This window comes from Apiospora aurea (assembly GCF_038362705.1).
Source record: "Apiospora aurea strain CBS 24483 chromosome Unknown utg000008l_segment0_segment0, whole genome shotgun sequence".
Classification (NCBI taxonomy): domain Eukaryota; kingdom Fungi; phylum Ascomycota; class Sordariomycetes; order Amphisphaeriales; family Apiosporaceae; genus Apiospora; species Apiospora aurea.
The window spans coordinates 3,902,304-3,921,649 of record NW_027117395.1 but is presented as its reverse complement, the minus strand read 5'-3'; the positions used below and the strand labels follow the sequence as shown (position 1 = coordinate 3,921,649).

The 19,346-nt window shown below is 56.3% G+C and overlaps 8 protein-coding genes across 8 annotated transcripts; 6 read left to right on the top strand and 2 right to left on the bottom strand.

Moving 5' to 3' along the window:
• Positions 1–992: 992 nt before the first annotated feature.
• PG986_012683 (uncharacterized protein) lies at positions 993–2,991 on the bottom strand (the record flags this gene model as incomplete). Its single annotated transcript, XM_066848905.1, has 5 exons — positions 993–1,227; positions 1,299–2,019; positions 2,097–2,459; positions 2,554–2,886; positions 2,961–2,991. 5 exons carry the CDS (start codon positions 2,989–2,991, stop codon positions 993–995), a joined length of 1,683 nt encoding a protein of 560 aa, XP_066695601.1.
• A 1,762-nt stretch (positions 2,992–4,753) lies between these two features.
• PG986_012682 (uncharacterized protein) lies at positions 4,754–6,619 on the top strand (the record flags this gene model as incomplete). The annotated part of the gene is made up of 7 exons (XM_066848904.1): positions 4,754–4,891; positions 5,013–5,085; positions 5,202–5,355; positions 5,420–5,565; positions 5,654–5,748; positions 5,841–5,954; positions 6,014–6,619. The coding sequence occupies 7 exons, from the start codon at positions 4,754–4,756 to the stop codon at positions 6,617–6,619; spliced, it is 1,326 nt and encodes a 441-aa protein (XP_066695600.1).
• A 415-nt stretch (positions 6,620–7,034) lies between these two features.
• On the bottom strand, positions 7,035–9,400 carry PG986_012681 (uncharacterized protein; the record flags this gene model as incomplete). Its single annotated transcript, XM_066848903.1, has 5 exons — positions 7,035–7,397; positions 7,427–7,469; positions 7,614–8,299; positions 8,414–8,808; positions 8,968–9,400. The coding sequence occupies 5 exons, from the start codon at positions 9,398–9,400 to the stop codon at positions 7,035–7,037; spliced, it is 1,920 nt and encodes a 639-aa protein (XP_066695599.1).
• Positions 9,401–10,007: 607 nt separating this feature from the next.
• Positions 10,008–11,982, top strand: PG986_012680 (FAD monooxygenase; the record flags this gene model as incomplete). Its single annotated transcript, XM_066848902.1, has 6 exons — positions 10,008–10,053; positions 10,116–10,181; positions 10,247–10,366; positions 10,457–11,011; positions 11,127–11,465; positions 11,537–11,982. The coding sequence occupies 6 exons, from the start codon at positions 10,008–10,010 to the stop codon at positions 11,980–11,982; spliced, it is 1,572 nt and encodes a 523-aa protein (XP_066695598.1).
• A 284-nt stretch (positions 11,983–12,266) lies between these two features.
• PG986_012679 (MFS general substrate transporter) lies at positions 12,267–12,858 on the top strand (the record flags this gene model as incomplete). Its single annotated transcript, XM_066848901.1, has 2 exons — positions 12,267–12,423; positions 12,494–12,858. The coding sequence occupies 2 exons, from the start codon at positions 12,267–12,269 to the stop codon at positions 12,856–12,858; spliced, it is 522 nt and encodes a 173-aa protein (XP_066695597.1).
• Positions 12,859–12,952: 94 nt separating this feature from the next.
• PG986_012678 (uncharacterized protein) lies at positions 12,953–13,678 on the top strand (the record flags this gene model as incomplete). The annotated part of the gene is made up of 1 exon (XM_066848900.1): positions 12,953–13,678. The coding sequence occupies one exon, from the start codon at positions 12,953–12,955 to the stop codon at positions 13,676–13,678; it is 726 nt and encodes a 241-aa protein (XP_066695596.1).
• Positions 13,679–15,294: 1,616 nt separating this feature from the next.
• On the top strand, positions 15,295–16,155 carry PG986_012677 (uncharacterized protein; the record flags this gene model as incomplete). The annotated part of the gene is made up of 1 exon (XM_066848899.1): positions 15,295–16,155. The coding sequence occupies one exon, from the start codon at positions 15,295–15,297 to the stop codon at positions 16,153–16,155; it is 861 nt and encodes a 286-aa protein (XP_066695595.1).
• Positions 16,156–16,249: 94 nt separating this feature from the next.
• PG986_012676 (uncharacterized protein) lies at positions 16,250–19,186 on the top strand (the record flags this gene model as incomplete). The annotated part of the gene is made up of 5 exons (XM_066848898.1): positions 16,250–16,641; positions 16,733–16,964; positions 17,040–17,112; positions 17,644–18,141; positions 19,119–19,186. The coding sequence occupies 5 exons, from the start codon at positions 16,250–16,252 to the stop codon at positions 19,184–19,186; spliced, it is 1,263 nt and encodes a 420-aa protein (XP_066695594.1).
• Between the last annotated feature and the right edge of the window lie 160 nt (positions 19,187–19,346).

Sequence of the window (19,346 nt, the reverse complement as noted above, 5' to 3'; positions counted from 1 at the left end):
ACGCACGGCCCTAAAGGCTGGATGACGTTTTAAAAAACGGTGCACCCATCGTTTGTCGATAAAGTGATCGACTCTTTTTATAAGGAGGATACGCTGAGCGTATATGCGAAACAGCCGGTACGTTGGTACGTAGCCTAGGCTGGCCTGGAAAAAGGCCTATTTAGCTAAAAAAGTCTCTTTTATAGGGGTGAATAACTGCCGAGTTTTATCCTGCTCTTTTTTTAAATGTTGACCCCTGAGTCGGTTACGAAGGGTACCCCTGTTAATGTTGTGGTCTTTGGCCGCACGGTTAATGCTTCCGCCGGCCAGCACGGCCTGGACCGCTTAGGCAATGCGAGCTTCTTTGGTTATATTGGTAGTGGTGAAAAGAGGAAAAAAAGAGGAAGAGATTGATCTACTTCAATTGATAGACGAGTAAGATTTGACCCCTTTATATACTGTTGTTATTGCTCAGGGGCTCTAGAATCATCTGAAATCTGGAGGGGTCATTTGAGGGGGGGCAGCCGATAGGGGTTGCATCTTATGAATCGCACTCACAGGGATAAACTACAAACCTCCAGCCGTTTGGGTAAGCATGTAAGCTTGCTATACGTCAGATATCCCACACCATATCTGCACGTGGCCCGGAGAAGTAGATAAGCACTATAATCTCTCTCCATCCTACGGAGGGAGCGATGAATACGCAGCCACAACGGCGGCTCACCTCAAGTCTAGCGAGTGTTGCCCCTATATTCGACCCTTTCAACCGCCACTGTCGACTCCCATTACAAGCGCACAGGGAAACTGGCGAGATAACTGATACCAGCTTAGAGTAGGTACACGTCATTGAAAAGAGTGATTCAGAATCGTCCGTTGTCAAATATTGGTATGTCCATCAAAGCTGACTGTGGGTTTCTCTAGTCCAAAACCATTCCGCTAAAACACACTGCAGGCATTTATCGATTCTACGAGATCCATCTCCCCACCAAAGAGCCGGTCACGCGACCATCCAACTAAGCGTTTAGCCCGTGATGTTGGATTACTTTCTCAGCACACGTCAAGCCTGTCGCGTAGGCCGCCGCTTGGATGTGCCCGCTGATCAACACGGGCGCCACCGACATGTCGGCCACCCGTAGCCCCTCAATTCCGACGACGCGGAAGTCCGGGTCCACTACGGCATCAGGAGCGCCGCCGGCGGGGCCCATCTTTAGGGTGCCCGTCATGTGCCACGACGATGAAATGGTTTTCCTATTGCACTGTTAGCTTTCCTGCGCTCGTGTCTCGAAACGGGTTTGGCATCACAAAGTGCAAATACGTACTTCCAATAAGCCAGCAGCTCCTCATCGCTATCGCCTGTCGGTACCGCCATCGCCTCGACCGTGTCCTTCTGGTACTCCTCGCTCTTGACGACCCGATCCAGGATATCGCGCAGCGCCATGACGGCCGCGGTCCGGTCGAACTCCTCGCTCAGCACGCGCGGGTCGAACTTGAGCGGCACGTCCGGGTCGGCCGACTGCAGCGTGACCTCGCCGCGGGCCTGGGCGTTGTACAAAAACACGAGCAGGCACGAGTAGCTCAGCTTCTCGGGCGGGAACGCGGGCAGGAACCAGTGCATGGGGAAGTGGGTGAAGACCTCGTAGTGCGGCACCGTCGGCTTCTGGAGGAGCGCCTGTTCCGACGCGGGCAAGGCCCGGAAGGACGGGTGGGCCGGCAGCGCGGGCAGCTTGAAGAAACCGATGCCGGCTTGGCAGGCAAACTTGGACCAGGGACCCGTGCCGTCTTGCTTCCACTGCTCCAGGGCGGCGTCCATGGTCTTCTGGTCGCCGTAGAAGGCTTTGCGGGCTGTGCTGGTCTCGCTGCGGCTGTAGACCAGGGGGCAGAAGTTGTGGTCGCGGAGGCCTTGGCCGACGGCGGGGACGTCGAGGACGACGGGGATGTTGTGCTGTTCCAGTTGGCTCTTGGGCCCAATGCCGGAGTGCATAAGGATGGCGGGTGAGTTGAGGGTACCAGCAGAGATGATCACTTCCTTGCTGGCATGGTCTAAGATGGGGTCAGCCGCATACAAAACTACTCTCCCAAGCGAGCAAAGACAAACAGGCACGCCGGTTCTCACTCACATTTCGTATCCTTGGTCTCGACACCAACGACCTTGCGACCCTCAAGAAGCAGTTTCCGGACCTTCTCGCACGTCACAATGGTCAGATTCTCGGGCTTGTCGGCGTACAGGTCCTGCGCCGTCGACCGCCTGCCTTTGTGTGCCGAGCTGATGAGCGCCGACATGCCAATGGGGTCGCCCGAGTTGTGATCGGGGTTTATGGGGAAGCCCCCTTCTCGAAGACCTCGAGCATCGGCACCACGTCGTCCTCCCACTCGGCCGCGAACCCAACTTTGAGCGAGCCGTGGGTGCCGTGGTTCCCCATGTCCGGCTTGGCGAACTTCTCGGCCACGTGCGCCGGCCGCTTCTCGCTGAAGTTCTCGAGCTGCTTGAAGCGTTTTTGCACTTTTTCATAATAAGTAAGATGAGCCCATGCTCTTCTTATGATAAGTTCTGAATCCGATGAGTGAAAGACTTACTGGCATTCCAGCCAAACGCGGTATCGTTACCGGCCACGCGTGCCCACTCCTCGTAGTCATCCCGCGCACCAATGGTGAAGACGCCAAAGTTGATAGCCGAGCTCCCGCCCAGGCCGCGGCCGCCCGAGTAGTCGATGGTCCGGCCGTCGCAGTGCTCCTGCGGCGCCGTCTTGAAGCCCCAGTTCATCTCCTCGTTGGTGAAGGTGAGCCACCGCTTCCCGTCCACGCGGAGGTTGGGGTCCGAGTTCTTCCCGCCCGCCTCGAGGAGCAGCACCGACGGCTTGGCGCCGGTGCGGGAGAGGGAGGAGGCGAGGGCGCTGCCCGCAGGGCCACCTTGGAAGCAAATAACAGTCAGTTTAAGGTACGTACGGGAAAGCCATATGGATATGTAGGCATAGAAGACATACTGCCCACAACAATGAAGTCGTACGTCGCCATGGTGTGTTGGTCAGGGGTCCAGGTTCGATTACAAACAATACAGAAGTGTCAAAAAGAACGAAGCACAAGATTTGTATCGGAAGCATGAACACGGAGAGCGATCAGGTACAGATTGCACGACCCGGATCTCGCCAACTTTATGTCCGCAATCGGTGCACCCGGGTAGGCGTACCGGGGGCCATCTTGTGGGGCCTGTCACTCGCAATCCAGTTTCTTTTTCTGGTGTACGCCCAGTCCTCCCTATGCATCAAATTGAAGGAGATTGAGGGGTGGTGCATAAAGCTCCCCCACCCTGGCCTGTCTGGTGTGTGCCATGGACCAACGGCAGTGCTACAGGTGTTTTGGCGTTAGGGCCTGTATGGGTAAAAGTACTAGCCGTCAGCATAGGGCTAGGGGGCTAGTGGCAGAGAGACCCTGTGTTCTATAGCCCTAAGGTCGTCGGACTCGATTTAGGTGGTGCCCTGAGACGGCGCCGGCTAGCCTTGGACACCTTCCGAGCTGTTTCCCAAGAATAGGGCCAAGTTCGTTCTTTCCTGTAGTCTCAGAAGTCGGGCCCCCTTTTTGAATCGCCGACTAGTTGCAGCAAGTCGAGTAGACTCGCAGACGCCAAGACATGGCGAACCATCCGTAGATCCAATCACGAACAGCGCGTATAGGTTTGACCCGCTCTTGAGGGTCGGATCTAGCAGATTTAGTGCTTACGGGAGGGGGGCGACGGTGAACGGGGTATACATAATGCCATGTGCTGCAGTAACTGGTCGGTCGCTGGCTCGGTTATTAATGTCCCGTGGCTGAACCCCAACCAAACCTCTCGGTCCCTGAATTATGACCTGGTTCTCCCTGCCAAGCCCAGTCTCCAGTCACACCAGTCTCCAACAGCCCCGCCCCCAAGACAGTTCTCGGTTTAGCCTTACTCATCAACGTGGGCTCAGGGCTAGGGGCTATATGTATCCACCTTTGCAGCTCGGCTCAGCGGCTGTAAGAGCTGGAAACCCGGCCGGCTAGTTTATAGCCCATAAAACGCCCCATGATCTTCGGTGCTAATGGAGGCGATAAGGCAGTTGGGACCCGCACGCCTCGCCGGGCTGAAAACGCTAGTATGTTTCCGGCGGGACTGCCGATAACACGAGACTCGTTCGGGACAGTCTCGCGAGAGTGTATTTCTTCCTCGAGTGAAGACCCTTGCTAGGCCTGCTTTAGCCCATTCGCAACGCAACGTAACTTCGCAGATGATCACTATATGATCAACCTACGCTACCACTTAGCACCATTATAGCTTACTGATTGTCGTGTTGTGACCAGAAGCAAAACGGCGGTTGTTGGTTCGTTGCAGCCATGGGAGCGTATCCTGACCCTATATGCGTTCTAGGGCGCGAACTAATATTTTCCAATAGCCGGCTGTCTATGCCTGTCGTCAGAGGGGAGGAATTGGCTACGCCTCACCCGCCTGTCAAAGTAGTTACGCCCGGCAGATCGGACGCTGGTGTGTTTGACTCACAAGAGCCGGTGTCTTGGTTCAAACAAAAGAATGTCATGCGCCGGCCCTTTTCCCCCCTTCACTTTGTTCTCTCTTTTCCTTCTTTCTTTGCTTCTCGTGCTTCACTATTACATACTCACTCCTGTCTTGCATTGATTGTATCGCATTGCGTAACAAGTGCTAACAAGTCCGCACAGGACCCTGACAGAAACAAACCCACCACCCCGATTCCCGACGAGGACATCATTGGTGGCATCTGAAAGCCTCAGGGCTGGGAACGAGACCATGGGCTCACAAGAGAATGAAGCCTGGATCCTCCTGAGCCTGGGCATCTGGATCATCGGCCTCCGAATATGGGTGCGCTGGGAGATGGTGGGCATTCGCAACTTCGCATTTGACGACTACTTGGTCTGCATAACTGGGGTAAGCTATCCTCCTTTCCTAGCAACTTGACACATAACAGCTTTTGTCACAAACCACCATGGGCTACTTTCCGGCCCTTTGGTACGCTAGGATGCTTTGCTAATCATGCATTTCGCTGCAGCTTGTCTTCATTGCCGAGACAATAGCTGCATACTTGGTGGGTGCCCTGTTTGACGGTCTTACCAACAGTTACAGTAAGTAAGCTTTCCGATGCTCTAAGCCGTCATCGAGTCTATGCCAAGCCCACGTCTCTCACAGCCCTACCTGCTAAACCGTGACCAATTACTGACATCCAACCTTCTTCGTGTAGTGACGGACGAACAACGTGCCCGCCTCGACCCAAACTCGACCGAGTTCTACAAGCGCGTGTGGGGATCCAAGATCCAGGTCCTAGGGTGGTCTTTCTATGCCTTGATCCTTTGGTCGCTGAAACTGTGTCTTGCAACTTCTTACAAGAGGCTATTGTAGGTGCTTGTCCTCTAGGCTGCCACATTCGCAGATTACTAACGCGTCCCGGAAACACAAAAGTGAGCGAACAACCATCAAGAAATCAAGACTCCTCATCAACATTGCTTATTACCTGCTCGGCGGCACGTACCTGATTGTGGCCTTGTCTATCCTACTGTCATGCCAACCGTTTCATAAATTCTGGCAAATCTACCCCGACCCGGGAAGTAAGTCGCCTGCCTACCTTGTCTACCCGTTCCGTATATATCCGTGTCTTCGCCGATTACAGTACTGACGATTCTTATCGAAACGCAGACCTGTGCCAGCCGACCAGATCGAGCGTCTATGTGCTAGTGGTTGTCATCTTGAACGTGCTGACTGATGCGTATTTGCTCTCAATTCCTTTGCCGGTAAGATTACCGACCATCTCTCTCTACAAGACAACATCCGCCAAGAGTAAATCAGTCCACTAACCACAAGCAATGCGTGCCTCGTTTTCTAGTTACTATGGCAGGTAAACATCGGGCTCCGCAAGCGTCTTCCCCTGATGGCTCTGTTCAGCGGCGGACTGTTTATAGGTATTGCCGGTAGCATCCGTGCCAATGTCATTCTCAATGTACGTACTATTCCCCTTTCCCCCTTCTCACCCTCCTCCTGACATCTATCTCCATCTAGTCCGGCCCCGACGGCGCCGCCGCGGGCTCCCGCTGGGCCGTCCGCGAGACCTTCGTCGCCATCGTCGTGACCAACATGCCCTTCATCCACCCCAAGATCCGCGCCATCCTCCACGCCTACAAGTGGACCAAGAACTGGGTCACCGGCTCCTCGCGCTCGCGCAGCGCCCGCAGCGCGGACCGGACCGGGACGGGAGGGGCGGCCAGCATGTCCAAGTCGCAGAACCGGAAGGGGGCGTTCCAGCTGCAAGAGCTGAGTACGAAGACGAAGAATCCGAAGAGCGGACACGGCCATTTCACGAGCATCTCCTCGCGGGCGGGCAAGGTGTCGGAGAAGAGCCTAGGCACCTCGAGCGTGGCCGCCTGGGAGAGCGACGAGCACATTCTGCGGCACGGGCAGGACGCGGCCTCGGTGTCGTCGAGTATCCGGCCCGGCGAGCCCGAGTTCGTCGCCGCCAACGGGAACGGCATCGCGGTACTGCACCAGGTCACGGTCCGGGAGTCGTCGGCTGCGAATGGCGACGAGGACGGGGGGCTGTCGAGGGCGGACTGGGGGTACAATACTGCGGTACAGAGGGGGAGGGCCCGGGACGACTGTGATGCGTGACAGATTTGAAAGCGTGGAATTAATCCGGGGTCACTGTTATTATTGTAAAATATCACCGACACCTCTCCGGGACATTTCACCCGTCCAACTCGTATAATCCTGCCAGTTGAGCCCAGCTTGAATGGATTTGCATAATAGAACATTTTATATATGCCTCCAAAGCCCTTCAGTATCAAACATCCCATCAAGTACAGTAAAATCCACCTACTCACTATGAATCCGGACGCGGGAAAAACATGGGCAGACAGAGGCCCGAAGCCTACTGCCGGGAAGACGTCCAACAGATGCCATCCCCAGGCTTTGGTAAATACATCGCTGGTAAACCTCCACACCATGGAACGCTACTGCGACTTCACGACGCCCATGCCGATGTAACTCGCACGTTTGAGCTATCCGCGCATTCTATCTGTCGTTCTCAATCGAAATGAATGCGCCACAACTCCCTGCTGCAACCGGCCGTAAAGTCGCTCCTCGTATGCAGTGCCAGGATATTATCACTAACCAGTAAGTCCCCTTTCTCCCAGGCGTGGTAGTACGCCACGCGCCGATCATGCAGCAGCTCCGCAAGGCCCGCGCAGATCCGCTCGCTCGCCTCGGGCTCGCGGTCCTGGATCGTGATCGATGTCGGCTGGAACCGCGTCCGCGACTGGGGCCAGGGCTCGTGAAACCGGAGGCACGGACGCCCCGTCGTCGGGTGGTCCGCGAACAGCGGCAGGTTGGTCAGTTGCAGGCCGCCGAAGCCGCCGGTTCGGACGGTCCATTTGAGGGGGCGCAGGGACTCGAGAGGGGGAGAGACGGGGGAGGTACTTGGTGATTAGGGCGGAGGAAGCGAAGAGGGTGTAGCCGGTGTCTTTGGGGGAGGGGTCGATGGAGGTGAACATCTGGAATCTGCAGCCTTCTGTCAGCGGGGGTGTTTTCGGTGACGAATCAAGGTGCCGGTAACGGGAGGACGCAGCAGCAGTTAGTCCAAGGTCATATGTCGGGCGCAACTTACTTCGGAGGTATCGAAACCACCGTCTCGGACCCGTCGGCGGGATTGGTCCGCGTCTCCGTCTTGAACAGTCCGTCGTAATGCCACGGCATCCACTCCGCCGACAGGACGTTGTTGAGCCCCTGCGTGCTCGCGTCCTCGTCCTTGACCTCGAGGACGAGCCCGAACTTCCACGGCGTCGGCACGCCGAGCTCGTGCGCTTTGGCGACGAAGCGGTCGCGGTCCGTCGTCCCGGCGAAGCCCCGGAATACCACGGGGGAGTTGCGCTCCGACAGGTTCCGTAGCCTTTGGGCGTCGATGTCGACTATCGATAGACGACGGCTGCTGCCGTCGTCCGCCGGTCGGACCAGCAAGCCCGCCGGATAGATCGGACTCACGGAGACGGAGCACTGATGGTCGTCGTCCTCTTCTTTGCCGCGCACCAGCGAATACAGATCCGAACGCTCGCGGAAGAAGCTGGGGCGCCCGTTCTCGTGGACCAACTCCCAGGCGTCGTCGTGCTCGAACAGTTCCCGGTGGCCTGTCGTCGCGGTCCCGTCGAGCCAGAAGGCGATGGTGCAGTGCCACGGGGTGGTAAAGGAGGTGTCCGTTGGCAGTAGGTTGATGGATATCTTGTTTTCAAACGTTGAGGGGTGGATGGAGAGCCGCAGCTGGTCTGAGAAGTTTTCTTTCACGGCGCGTGCGAATGCCTATCGAATCTTGATGTCAGCGGGAGCTGGGCATAGCAAAACAATAGGGGAAAAAAGGAAAAAAAAGGAAGAAAGAAAAAGAAAAAAAAAAAAAAAAAAAAGAGTAACACCTACATCACCCCTCTTCAGCATCATCTTGGCGATATATTGTACACCCTTCTTGTACTGGGACTTGGACCGCCCCGGCCCCGTCGGGTAGACATTTTGCAAGTCCGTCGACAGGAACCGGATGTAGCCCCGATACGTCATGCACGTATCGTCGTCCTCCTTGATCCGGCACGAGACGTCCAGCCGCTCGTCGCCGAATGCGGCCAGGAAGGCGTGGCGGAAGTTGCTCGCGTTGCAGACGTAGACGATCTCGTCCAGCTCGTCGGGCAGGTCCGCCTGGATCTGCACCACGTCCTTGAGGCGCGCGAAGCCGATATGCCGGGAGAAGCCCTTCTCGGCGCTCATCTGTCGCAGGGCGGTGCCGTAGGCCCAGACATCGCGGTCTGAGACGCCGAGCAGGTCTAGTTCATTCGGTTAATGATCCGCTATATCACTGCTCGGGGGCGGCACACTGAAGAAGTGAAGAAAGAACGGAAACTAAAAGGGAAGAACCAAAAGACGAGGGGAAGCTGGAGGGACAGAGATATTGTAAGGGCTCACGGTGGAAGCGAAGCACTCACCATTGTATACAAGCCCATCCGAGATGACGGTGAGCTTGGCCCCGGGACTGTAGATATCCTGAATCGCGGCGCACATGCCGTGGAGGTGGGCGAGTGCGAACTCCTCGGCCTTGTCCGGCAGCCGTCCCAGTACCTTTGTTAAAGTGTTGGGAGACTTGAAGGGGAAGGCCGGGAGGCACATGCGAATCGGTTGCCCGGCCGAAACGCTGGCGGCGATTTTCTCCGACAACCTCGCATTGCTCTCGGAGGAGATGTCCGACTGGCCGGGGCGTAGCAGCCGGTACCGCTCTATAATAGCAAGTATTCTGGAGGCCGTATCGTTGCCTGGGACAGCGGGCTTTTCGTGGCTACGCTCCGAAACCAGGCTCGGGGTATGCTGGAGGACATGGTGTTCCACCGTGGCTGGGATGGTGGTTAGCGTGGTAGTCGACATGAAGATCTGATTTCGGCTCGCTTGAGGCCTTCACTAAGACAATGTAGCTTAAGGCAGATCATGCGTTGTCAAAAGAGGAACGCAGGTTCGACCTTCCGCTGAGCCTGCAGCTTTATTGCTGTCGCTATCTATATTCCCTGTAAGGCTTAAGCATTCCCGATCCGTAGGGGAGGGTGGTGACTTTCTGTTTAATAAGGTTGGTGTCGTCCCAGATGGGGACCAATCCTTGCGAGTGCGTGATCATACTACAGCCCCTGCGCGATACTACAAGAATCCTAGCCGTAAGAGCCGGTGCAGCAGGCGGCCACACCCCGTTCAAATTTTCTTGAGAAAGGAGTGGTTGGGATACGTATGGGCCATGCATGCCGAGACTCAAGGATCACGGCAGAGGCATTGCCGGCCTCGGGTGGAGACACTATACAGCTTACAGAGGTTCATGCATGTGTCTAAGTTACATGCATACCCACACGCAAGTGCCCAGTCTGTGTACCATGGTGTGACGGATCGCTTATTAAATATCGTACTGATTTCCATCCGTTCTGCTTTGCCTAGTGCGCAAGGAGGACACCTGATCGTGTCAGAAACACCATCCTCGAGAGATAGAATCATGGGTTCACAAGCCCCTGAATGCGTTGACATTGCCATAGTTGGCGGTAAGCCTACAATGCTCCAGTCCACCAAACCTTCCGAGATATGTCTGCTAATGCGCAAATAGGTGGTCCAACAGGGCTGCTCTCTGCCGTCTTGGCTCGGCAGCTGGGCCTCTCGGTTTGCGTCATAGGTATGGCCATGCATAACCTTGCTCGCTCTTAGAAGAAACATCTGTTGACCTTGACCGAATCCCAGACGAGAAGCCGTCGTCATTACAAGTCGGCCGCGCCGACGCCTTGAACGCCAGGACGCAGCAGTACCTCGAAGTGGCGGGGACGCTCAAGGAGTTACGACCAAAAGGGATCGAATGCAATAGTGAGTCTTTACTACCCTGGAGGAAGGGTGGGTGTAACACACCCACCCACATGCGGGGCTACGTCGACTTACATGCTACATGACCGACAGCCAGCTCGACCTTCGCCGAGGGAGACTTCAAGTCCCGGCAGAGCAAGTGGTGGACCAGCCTCGACCACTGCCACCACAAGAACTTCCTGATGATAGGCCAGCCCGAAGTCGAGAAGGCGCTGCTGCACCAGCTCGACACCCCTGTCCGCTTCGGCGAGCGGGTCGCCTCCATCCACGAAGACGACGACGGCGTGACCGTGACCACAGAGGCTGGCCGTTCCACGCGCGCCAAGTACGCCATTGGCGCCGACGGGGCCAGGTCGGGCGTGCGCCAAGGCCTGGGCATCGGCTTTCAGGGCACGAAACCGGAAATGATCTGGGCGGTCCTGGACGCCTTCCTCGATACGGACTTCCCAGTCTGCTCGGAAATCATCACGTTCCAGCTGAATGGCCAGTCGCGCGTCTCGTGGATTCCGCGCGAGAGGGGCATGTCGCGGTTCTATGTCTTGCTGGATGGCGATGTCACCCAGGAAAAGGCCGAGGCGTCGATTCGGCAGCATTTGGCGCCCTATCGGGTGGACTTTGTGCGGACGGAGTGGTTTAGCACCTTTGAAGGTAAGCCGGCAACTTCTTTCTCCTGGTCGTCTGATTAAGTCTGGGGTGGTAGTGGGTGCACGGTGCTCGTGCTTGTCGCTGCTTAGTGTGGATGCTAACCCCCGTCCGATGCCAGTTCGGGAGCGGATCGCATCGGCGTTCGTAACCAAAGAGGGCAAGGGCCGGATTGTGCTGGCAGGGGACGCGGCGCATGTGCACTCAGTCAACGGCGGCCAGGGCCTCAACACAGGGATCGCGGACGCCTTCGGTCTAGTCTGGCGCCTCGCGCTGGCCTGCAGAGGGGAGGAGGAAGGCGCTGGGGCTGACCGGGGAGGTGTGGTCAGTACGTACGACCTCGAACGACGGACGGTGGCCCAGGACGTTATCAACGTCGCAGCCCGGCTCGTGCGTGATACGATGCACACTGCCAAGCAATACGTTGCGACCATTGAGAAAAACGCGGGGTATATTACTGGTCAGCGCCTCCGTCCTCCCCATCTTGACTAACGCTTGACAAATCTAATCTCCATCTGCACATGTGTACAGGCATGGGCGTGGCCTACAGCGCGCTTGGATCTCGCCTGATAGTAGACTCGGAACGGGGCATCTGGAAGGCAGGCAGGCGATGTCCCGATCTGACCCTGGCCAGCCGGAGATTGGCCGACGACCAACTGCAGCAGCAGCGGCGGCTTTACTCGTTGGCCCGCTATGGCCGGTTCCAGATCCTGGCCATCGGTGGTGCATCAAACGGTCTACATGCGTTTCAACGGTTCCGGCACGCTGCGGATATGTTGGCCTTGGTTAGCGCGGCCGAGGTGGGTGCGTTTGGGGGCGGCCAAGACGACAGCGCCGGCAGCTGTCCGACGACCTACGCGTCCGACCTGGTGGCTGCTGGGGACTCGTTCACTGTCCTTGTGCGACCCGACATGTACATCGGCTATGTCGGCGAGGCAGAAGGTGCAGCGGAATACCTGCTAAACCTTTTGCTTTGACAACAGGCCCTCGATGCTAGACTGTATTGGCAGGATGCCCGGGGAGATATGCAGTTATGTATCCAATAGAATGGCAGCAATACCGAGCGTGAACCCATTATGAATGCAACCTTATCATATCCACCGCGGACCGCTCTATTATGCCCCCATATCCTTACCTAGTATTTATCTAGCAACGGCTTTTCATTCAGATGTTGGCAGATGTTGTTCGGCAGAGCTCGATGACAAACTTGGCTCGCTGCAACCCGCCGAGTCATTTCCAGCAGTCAGCCACGCGAGATCAAATGGCTGACAAATCGGCGGCCGTAGCGGCACCTACTGCCCAGGACACCCGAGGAAAGGAAGATGCTGCTGGGAACGTATCCCGCCCGGTTCCCAACTCGGGTGTCGCTGCTTGGCTGCAGGTCCTGGGAGCCTTCTGCCTCTACTTCAACACGTGGGGTGTGTATGCCCCTGTCTCCCAAAGGATGCGTTTTGCCGTTGACTAACCATGCGACACACGAGCGCGCAGGGCTCTTGTCCACCTTTGGCAGCTTCCAGGCCTACTACGAGACCGAGCTCCTGGCCGCCAACACGGCCTTCCAGGTCTCCACCATCGGCTCGCTGCAGAGCTTCGTCCTCGTCTTCCTCGGCTTCCTGGCCGGCCCCCCTCTACGATGCGGGCTACGCGCGGCACCTGCTCGTGGCCGGCTCGGCGCTCATCGTCGTTGGGACCATCTGTCAGAGCTTCTGCTCTACGCTGTGGCAGCTGCTGCTGGCGCAGGGGCTGTGCATCGGCATCGGGTGCGGCGCTTTGTCCGTCTTGAGCGTCGCCATTCCGTCGTTGTGGTTTACGACCAGGCTTCCAATCGCCAACGGTATTGCAGGCATTGGTAGCGGGTTGGGCGGGTAAGTCCTGAATGTGCACTCACAGTGGGCGTGTGTCACTGTTGTTGGCTGCTGATTCGGATGTAGAGTGATCTTCCCCATCATGGTTCGCAACCTGCTACCGAAAATTGGCTTCGGGTGGACCGTCCGGTCAATAGCACTCGTGAACCTGGTCCTCCTCGGCCTAGCCAACGTCGTGCTCCGGATCCCTCCCGCATCCGGACGCCGTCGACGTTTGATCGACACGGCCTCGCTGACGGACTGGCCCTACGTCCTGTTCGTCCTAGCCTGTTTCCTCGTCTTTCTCGGCCTCTACACGCCCTTCTTCTACGTGCCGGCTTTCGCCGCCAAGGCCGGATACACGCCGCGCAACGAGGCCTTCTACATCGTCATGGCCATGAACCTGGCCTCGATCCCGGGCCGCGTCGCGCCGCCGCTCCTGGCCCAACGGCTGGGGAGCGGGGCGGCGCTGCCGGTCATGGTCGGCACCGCCGTGGCCCTGGGCGCATGCGCGCTGGCTTTTATCGGATGCCGGAGCATCGCCAGCGTCTACGCCGTCGCGTGCCTCTACGGCTTCTTCACGGGCTCCTTCTTCGCCCTCCAGCCCACGTGCTTCGTCGGCCTGACCGCGGACATGCGGGTCATGGGGACGCGCTTCGGCATGGCGTTCACGGTGCTCTCGGTCGCGTTGCTGTTCGGGTCGCCGATCAGCGGGGTGTTGCAGGGGAGATTTGGGTACGCGGCTTCTTGGATCTGGGCTGGGTTGGCGCTTTCCTTGGGGAGCTTGGCCATCCTCGCTGCGCGCGCGATACGGGCAGCAAGGGGATGACGGCTACTTGAACCGGGTCCGTTAGCCCTCAGCTCTTTGGGGTCGTCCTCTCAATGCGCAGGTCTACGTATGGCAGAACCGTGGCTTGTGCTTGACAGAAAACTATCTTTAACCATTGAATTTTGCATATAACCAGCCCATACATACGGTCCGTGAGAAGGCTACTGGTTCTACATTACGTTTTTGGGGTCCGTAGTGTCACGGCCTGTGAAGATGTAGTTGAGAACAAAGACGTGATTTCTGACATTCCTATATCCTTGTCCGTCGGCGATTAGGGTTCTGGTTCCGTCAAAAGTGCATTTCCCTTTGTTTAATGGGATGTCGCTCTAGCGTTGCCCCTAGAATAATGCAACTGGTTCGACACGTTCTCCATTTGTCGAACTCGCAGCGTATTCTACCAAACGAGTCTAGATACAGATTCTGGTCTGACTTAGTTCTAGCTGACCTGGTTGATTCTCAACCGTCGCCAAACCAGATGTCTGGCCAAAACAATACGCCGCCGAGGCCCGTCTCTCCGTGGGCGAGAGAGTACGGAACTTCAATCTTCAGCGACTCTGGGGACGGCCGTCAACACTCCCTCATGAATCCGGTGTTTCCCCGGCTGCATCCTGTTTTCTACGCCGATCTGCCGAGCCAAGATGCAGGACAACCGAATATTGATACATATCTCTACCATAAGGTTCTACACTCCGTAAGCCACCGCGAAATTCCAACTTAGGCAGTCTTCGTCCTTTGGCAGTCAAACGTAGCTCTAACGCGAATGCTAGGACGAGCTCGGAGTTCATTCGTACCACCTCGGCGTGCTGAACGAATACTTGGGCCCACGAATACACGGCGGCCATTCCGCCGGATACGACCGTGTCCAGAACCAAAACGCTCATCGGGCGAATCTCCTCACGGTAAACGAAGCAGATTGGCTTCCTTTCTTGCAGAAGTCTAGGTGGTGGGCTTTGAACGACCAGCCGCTCATCGACAGGAGACGACCAAATCCCATTCAGAGCTGGGATCCCCGAAGCGACCAGATTTGGTCCGAGCTACAGATCATTCTGGAATTCTGCAATAGAACCTTGATCAAGCTTCTGGAAGAGAGGAACCCCTGGTGAGGAGCCTGGTCTCACAACATATTTGTTTTTGGTGCTCATAAGTAGGATAGGCTTGACGCTCTACTATTTGGAGAAGTCATGGACTACTCCAGCGGAACGCCGGTGCCACTGGCAATCAACCCTGGGCCTCCTCCAAGTAGTAATCCCACTTACGGCATCCGATATCGCAGTCCGGCTGAAATGCCTCCTCGGCAGTTATACTTTGACGAGGCCCGGGACAGTCTTATAAACTTCACAGAACAGCTTGTATTCTGCTTCCGCGGTCAGTTTGCCTTCACCCTGATTGGTCCGAGCCTTGTGCCGTTGCTGATTAAACTGACGTACATAGATGAAACGAGCTGGGACGTTGAGATGGATACGTACGCGACCCCGTATCCGTTCGGCGAGACTGGATGGTTTAGTACAGGAAATACATGGCGCCCTGTAATCCGGCTTGACGTGGTAATGATGCACAACCCAAGCCCTCCCGTTTGTCTGTCGGTCCATACAGCTCACAAAAGCTTCTAGACAGAAATGCGCCTCCTGGTGGAAAGGGACCCTTCGCCGGCCGACGCGTCGTTAGCGCGTTTCCACTCGGCCGAAATCATTCTACACGAACTTGCGCACGCTATATGGCGCGTCCGTCGCCAGCAGTACATGGCCAATATTGGCTTACAGACGGTGGAGCCGTATGTAGGGGAGGAGCAGATGAGGGAACTCGGCTTCAGCTTCACCACGCAAATATTCGGGGCTGACAGCAGGCCTCACCGGCTGCCCAAAACCCGGATTGGGGCGCCTTGTGGCCAGTTTTTCACCCTGGGTTCGTTCAACTGGCCCGACCCTGACAATTTCCTTAACCGCCTGTACTTCCAAACTCCGCGGGATGGGTGGGACAGGCAGCCGTACGGCATGGACAGCAGATCCCCCGAGTGGGTCGTACCGGCGCTCTACTGCTCCTACTTATTCGAACAGAACTACTGGGACAACGTGGTGAGCAAGAAAGGCACCAACGCGCTGAAGCACGCACGCCTGACCTTCGTGCCCACCCCTGACGACTGGTCCGGGTCATTGAAGTCGGCACGCCACGGGATAGACGAATTCCGAGGCATGTTGGCGCATGTGCAAGGGGCGATGACCAGGACGACGCGTGTAGTAAAGGCACGATACCGGGCCAAGAACCGGAACGCTGACAAGGACGAAAAGATGTGGACTGCAAGTATTTGGGGCGACGTCGTTGTGAGAAAGAACATTGCTCTGTTCAAAGCGTACCATCTGCGCAGAGATTTAAATGCATGTCGACAGGTCACTGAAGGGTTGATCCAGATGTCACGTCGTCGTGAGCAGATAAATTCACGGTTTGCCCCTCAGATTGGCCTTGCCATAGGTTACCTGTAAGACTCTCCATTCCCCTCTTCCCAACTTTCTTTTTTTCTTTTTTTTCTTTTTTTTTTTTTTCTTTTTTGCGTTGCCGGAGCTGATGGTCCAAAGGATGTCGGCAAGCCTGCCTGCTGCGAAACTTGAGGCCGGAAGGTCTGTAATTCAGCAAACGTGGCAGGGACCGGGGCAGGGAGATTTGCTTGCTGACACAATCGAGCGAAGCTGGGAAGAGGAGGAATACCATGTCTACAGCGCCGACGGCACACTTGTCCAAGATCTGAATGAGCCCGGACAGTACCTGAGTGTGATGGAGACACAGATACTCCCGAACCTCGACCGACGATATGCGGCAGTACACCGAACATGGACCGCAGCTTGCAAACAGGCCTTCGCGGAACTCAAGCGACTCCGCCAACCCGGATCCGACCCCGAGTCCTGGGCCGAATTTGGGTTCAAGGTTCCGGATTTCGCACCCGACGATCGGCTTCTGAGCGTGAAGACCTCGTGGCCCCGCCCTATTAAAGGCGCGCCTCGGCTGAGGCCCAAGGAATATTGGAAGCAGATCCAACCCGCGGAGGCTTTCTTCACCCCCCAGGGAGATCGCCGAAGAAGGATTGGTCTTGATACGGGGAGGCAACCCTCAGGGCTGGCTGTGCTACGACGTGCCCGAACACCTCCAAAGCGAGGTAAACAATGTCACGGAGCCAATGATGTACGGAAGGGCCCTGAGAGACGGCGATGATGCTGCGGTGAGGGCCTTCCGCGACGACTTGAGAAAGAACGAGGAGCCGGAGGGAGTCGTGATGCCTTGGTACAGAGAGAGCGAGGTGCGAGACTTTCTGCTGGCGGGGTGAAACCCTCGTCACATTACGCCCAGACGGTATTGACTGACATCTCTCTAGGTGGCCGAGTTTGACGGAACTTTGGCCATCCCCATCTGGCGTATACACAACGGGTCTGTTTACAATATTACCAGTGAGTCGTGTTTATGTCCCCCCCGAGCGTGTGAAGCCTCCTTCCGCACAATCGTGCTGATGTTTTCAACCCCCTTTCTCGTTAGACTTTCTCCGTGATAGCAGTATACCGGACCATATTAAAGACGCGGTCAGAGGTCCACGCCCGGTGGAAATGGATCTTAGCATGCTTGACGAAGGCCAAATGGAGACACTAAGCTATTATCGATGTGGTTGTGTGAGACCAGATAACGAGCCTGCCACGCAATTTCCCGTGGTAGACGATCTGGTTTTGACTGAGAGGGAACTGTCGCACTACGATACTCCGGACACGGGTGAGTTGGATTTCCAGTGATACAAGTTGATCAGGAGGCCTTTGTTTAATTTTGAAAACTGACATTCCCATCCTCCGGAACCCGTGCAGGCGTCTATGTGGCTTACAACAATACAATCTACGATATATCAGGTATGCTATCTCACCTTTCTTCTCGACCCACGTTGCATCAATTTCAAGCCCGTTGAACGAAAGCGTATTGACTCTTCTCGTACTCAGAATACCTGCACCACCATCCAGCAGCGTACTCCATACTGGCGCAATGGGGCGGGCGCGACATCACGGCCATATTCAACAACAACCACCCCCATACCTTGACCGTGGCCACGACCGGCCCCGCCAAGACCGCCGTGCGCGAGGTGGGCCGCCTCGTCCCGGCCCAGAGCGCCGTCCGCGCCGACCAGGTCGCGCTGGGCGGCTACGTGTTCGCGCTGGCCGACCTGAGCGTGCTCGCCGCGGTCCAGGCGCGCTGGGCCGGCCAGGACGTCCGCCCCGAGGACTGGGCCGGCTCGCCGGATGCGCCCTCCCTCGACTTGCTGTACAACCGCCGCCGAGCGGCCGCGGTGGGCAAGTATGTGCCGGCGCCGCCGGCGCCCGACAGGCAGTTCAGTGTGGCACAGCTCGCGGCCCACGATGGAACGGCCGCGCTCCCTGGCAACGACGGTGCATGGATCGCTATCCCCGAAGGCCAGCGACGGGCTGTCTATGAAATCACTGGTATGTGTGGATTTCTGTATATAGTTTACTTATTAAGAGTCCCCGAAACGATACTGACCATCCCTCCTCTTCGGGGGTATTGTAGGGCTCCTCCGACACCCGGAATTCTTCGACTTCCCGGGCGATGTACTGGGATGGATCATAGAGGCTGGAAAGGTTCTCGCACCCGGTGATAGAGCTGATTGGTTGCAGGCAAATCTTAGTCATCGGAGGATTGGCGTGCTGGGATGAACGAGGGTAAATTAGACATGATTATGATACAAGTGACTGATTATATTCATATCCTTGGCTCTTGGCAATGAGGGTGTTTGAGCCCAGTGAGGATGGCAAGTTGCGGAGTCGCGAGACGTCGTACTGTTCGTAAGATCACCGGCGTGTTTTCCATATGAAGAACACGACCTAGTTAGAACCACCGGATTACCAGATGTGGCTGACGTGCGTGGGTATTATTAGTGATCTTGTTTCAGAGCGCTGACCAAAAAGGAGCTTGATGCGGACGATCACACTCTGCGCGGACTGCCTGGCCTGGAGATTCCGCTGACTTTCATGCAGATCAGCATATCATATTGGTTTTCAGCTTTCAGCAGCGAAATGACAACGTCCGCGCTTACATGCATGGTGCATGTTTGTGCATTCTGGGCCCATGCTACATGACCGATCTGAAATGGATACAAGCGATAATAATACTTATTAGATTGATATGTCTAGAACTAGGGATATGAATGGCGAGTCGATCGAAGTCAAATCGCCCTCGGACGGTGCAGTGCTCGGTACGCCCGACCGCCAGCCACCCCTTGGGAACCGGCCTTGCCAAGCTGACTAACTCACGGAGTCAAAAGACACAATTGTTCATGTATGAATACCCTGGTGGAATCACTTACGGGGAATCCTGTTCAATGTTGATTTCAAACCCCTCTGTTATATTCCAAGCTTTCCTGGAGATGATGGTTCCATGACTTGGTTTTGGACAATTCGAGCGGGATTTGAGGTTTGGTATGCCGACAACAAAGGGTTCTTCAGTAGCCATAACTTGAGCACTGACTAGTGTCATCCACGGTCCCCGAAAAGCAAGATCAAGTTTATCAGGCAGGATACACCAGCTTAGAATAATACCATCATGTTCGGCATAGCCGTCAGCATTGCCCGCCTTCTGCCGGATGCCACGTAGCAAGTGTGCCTTTTCGACGTTCCAACAGCCAATAAAG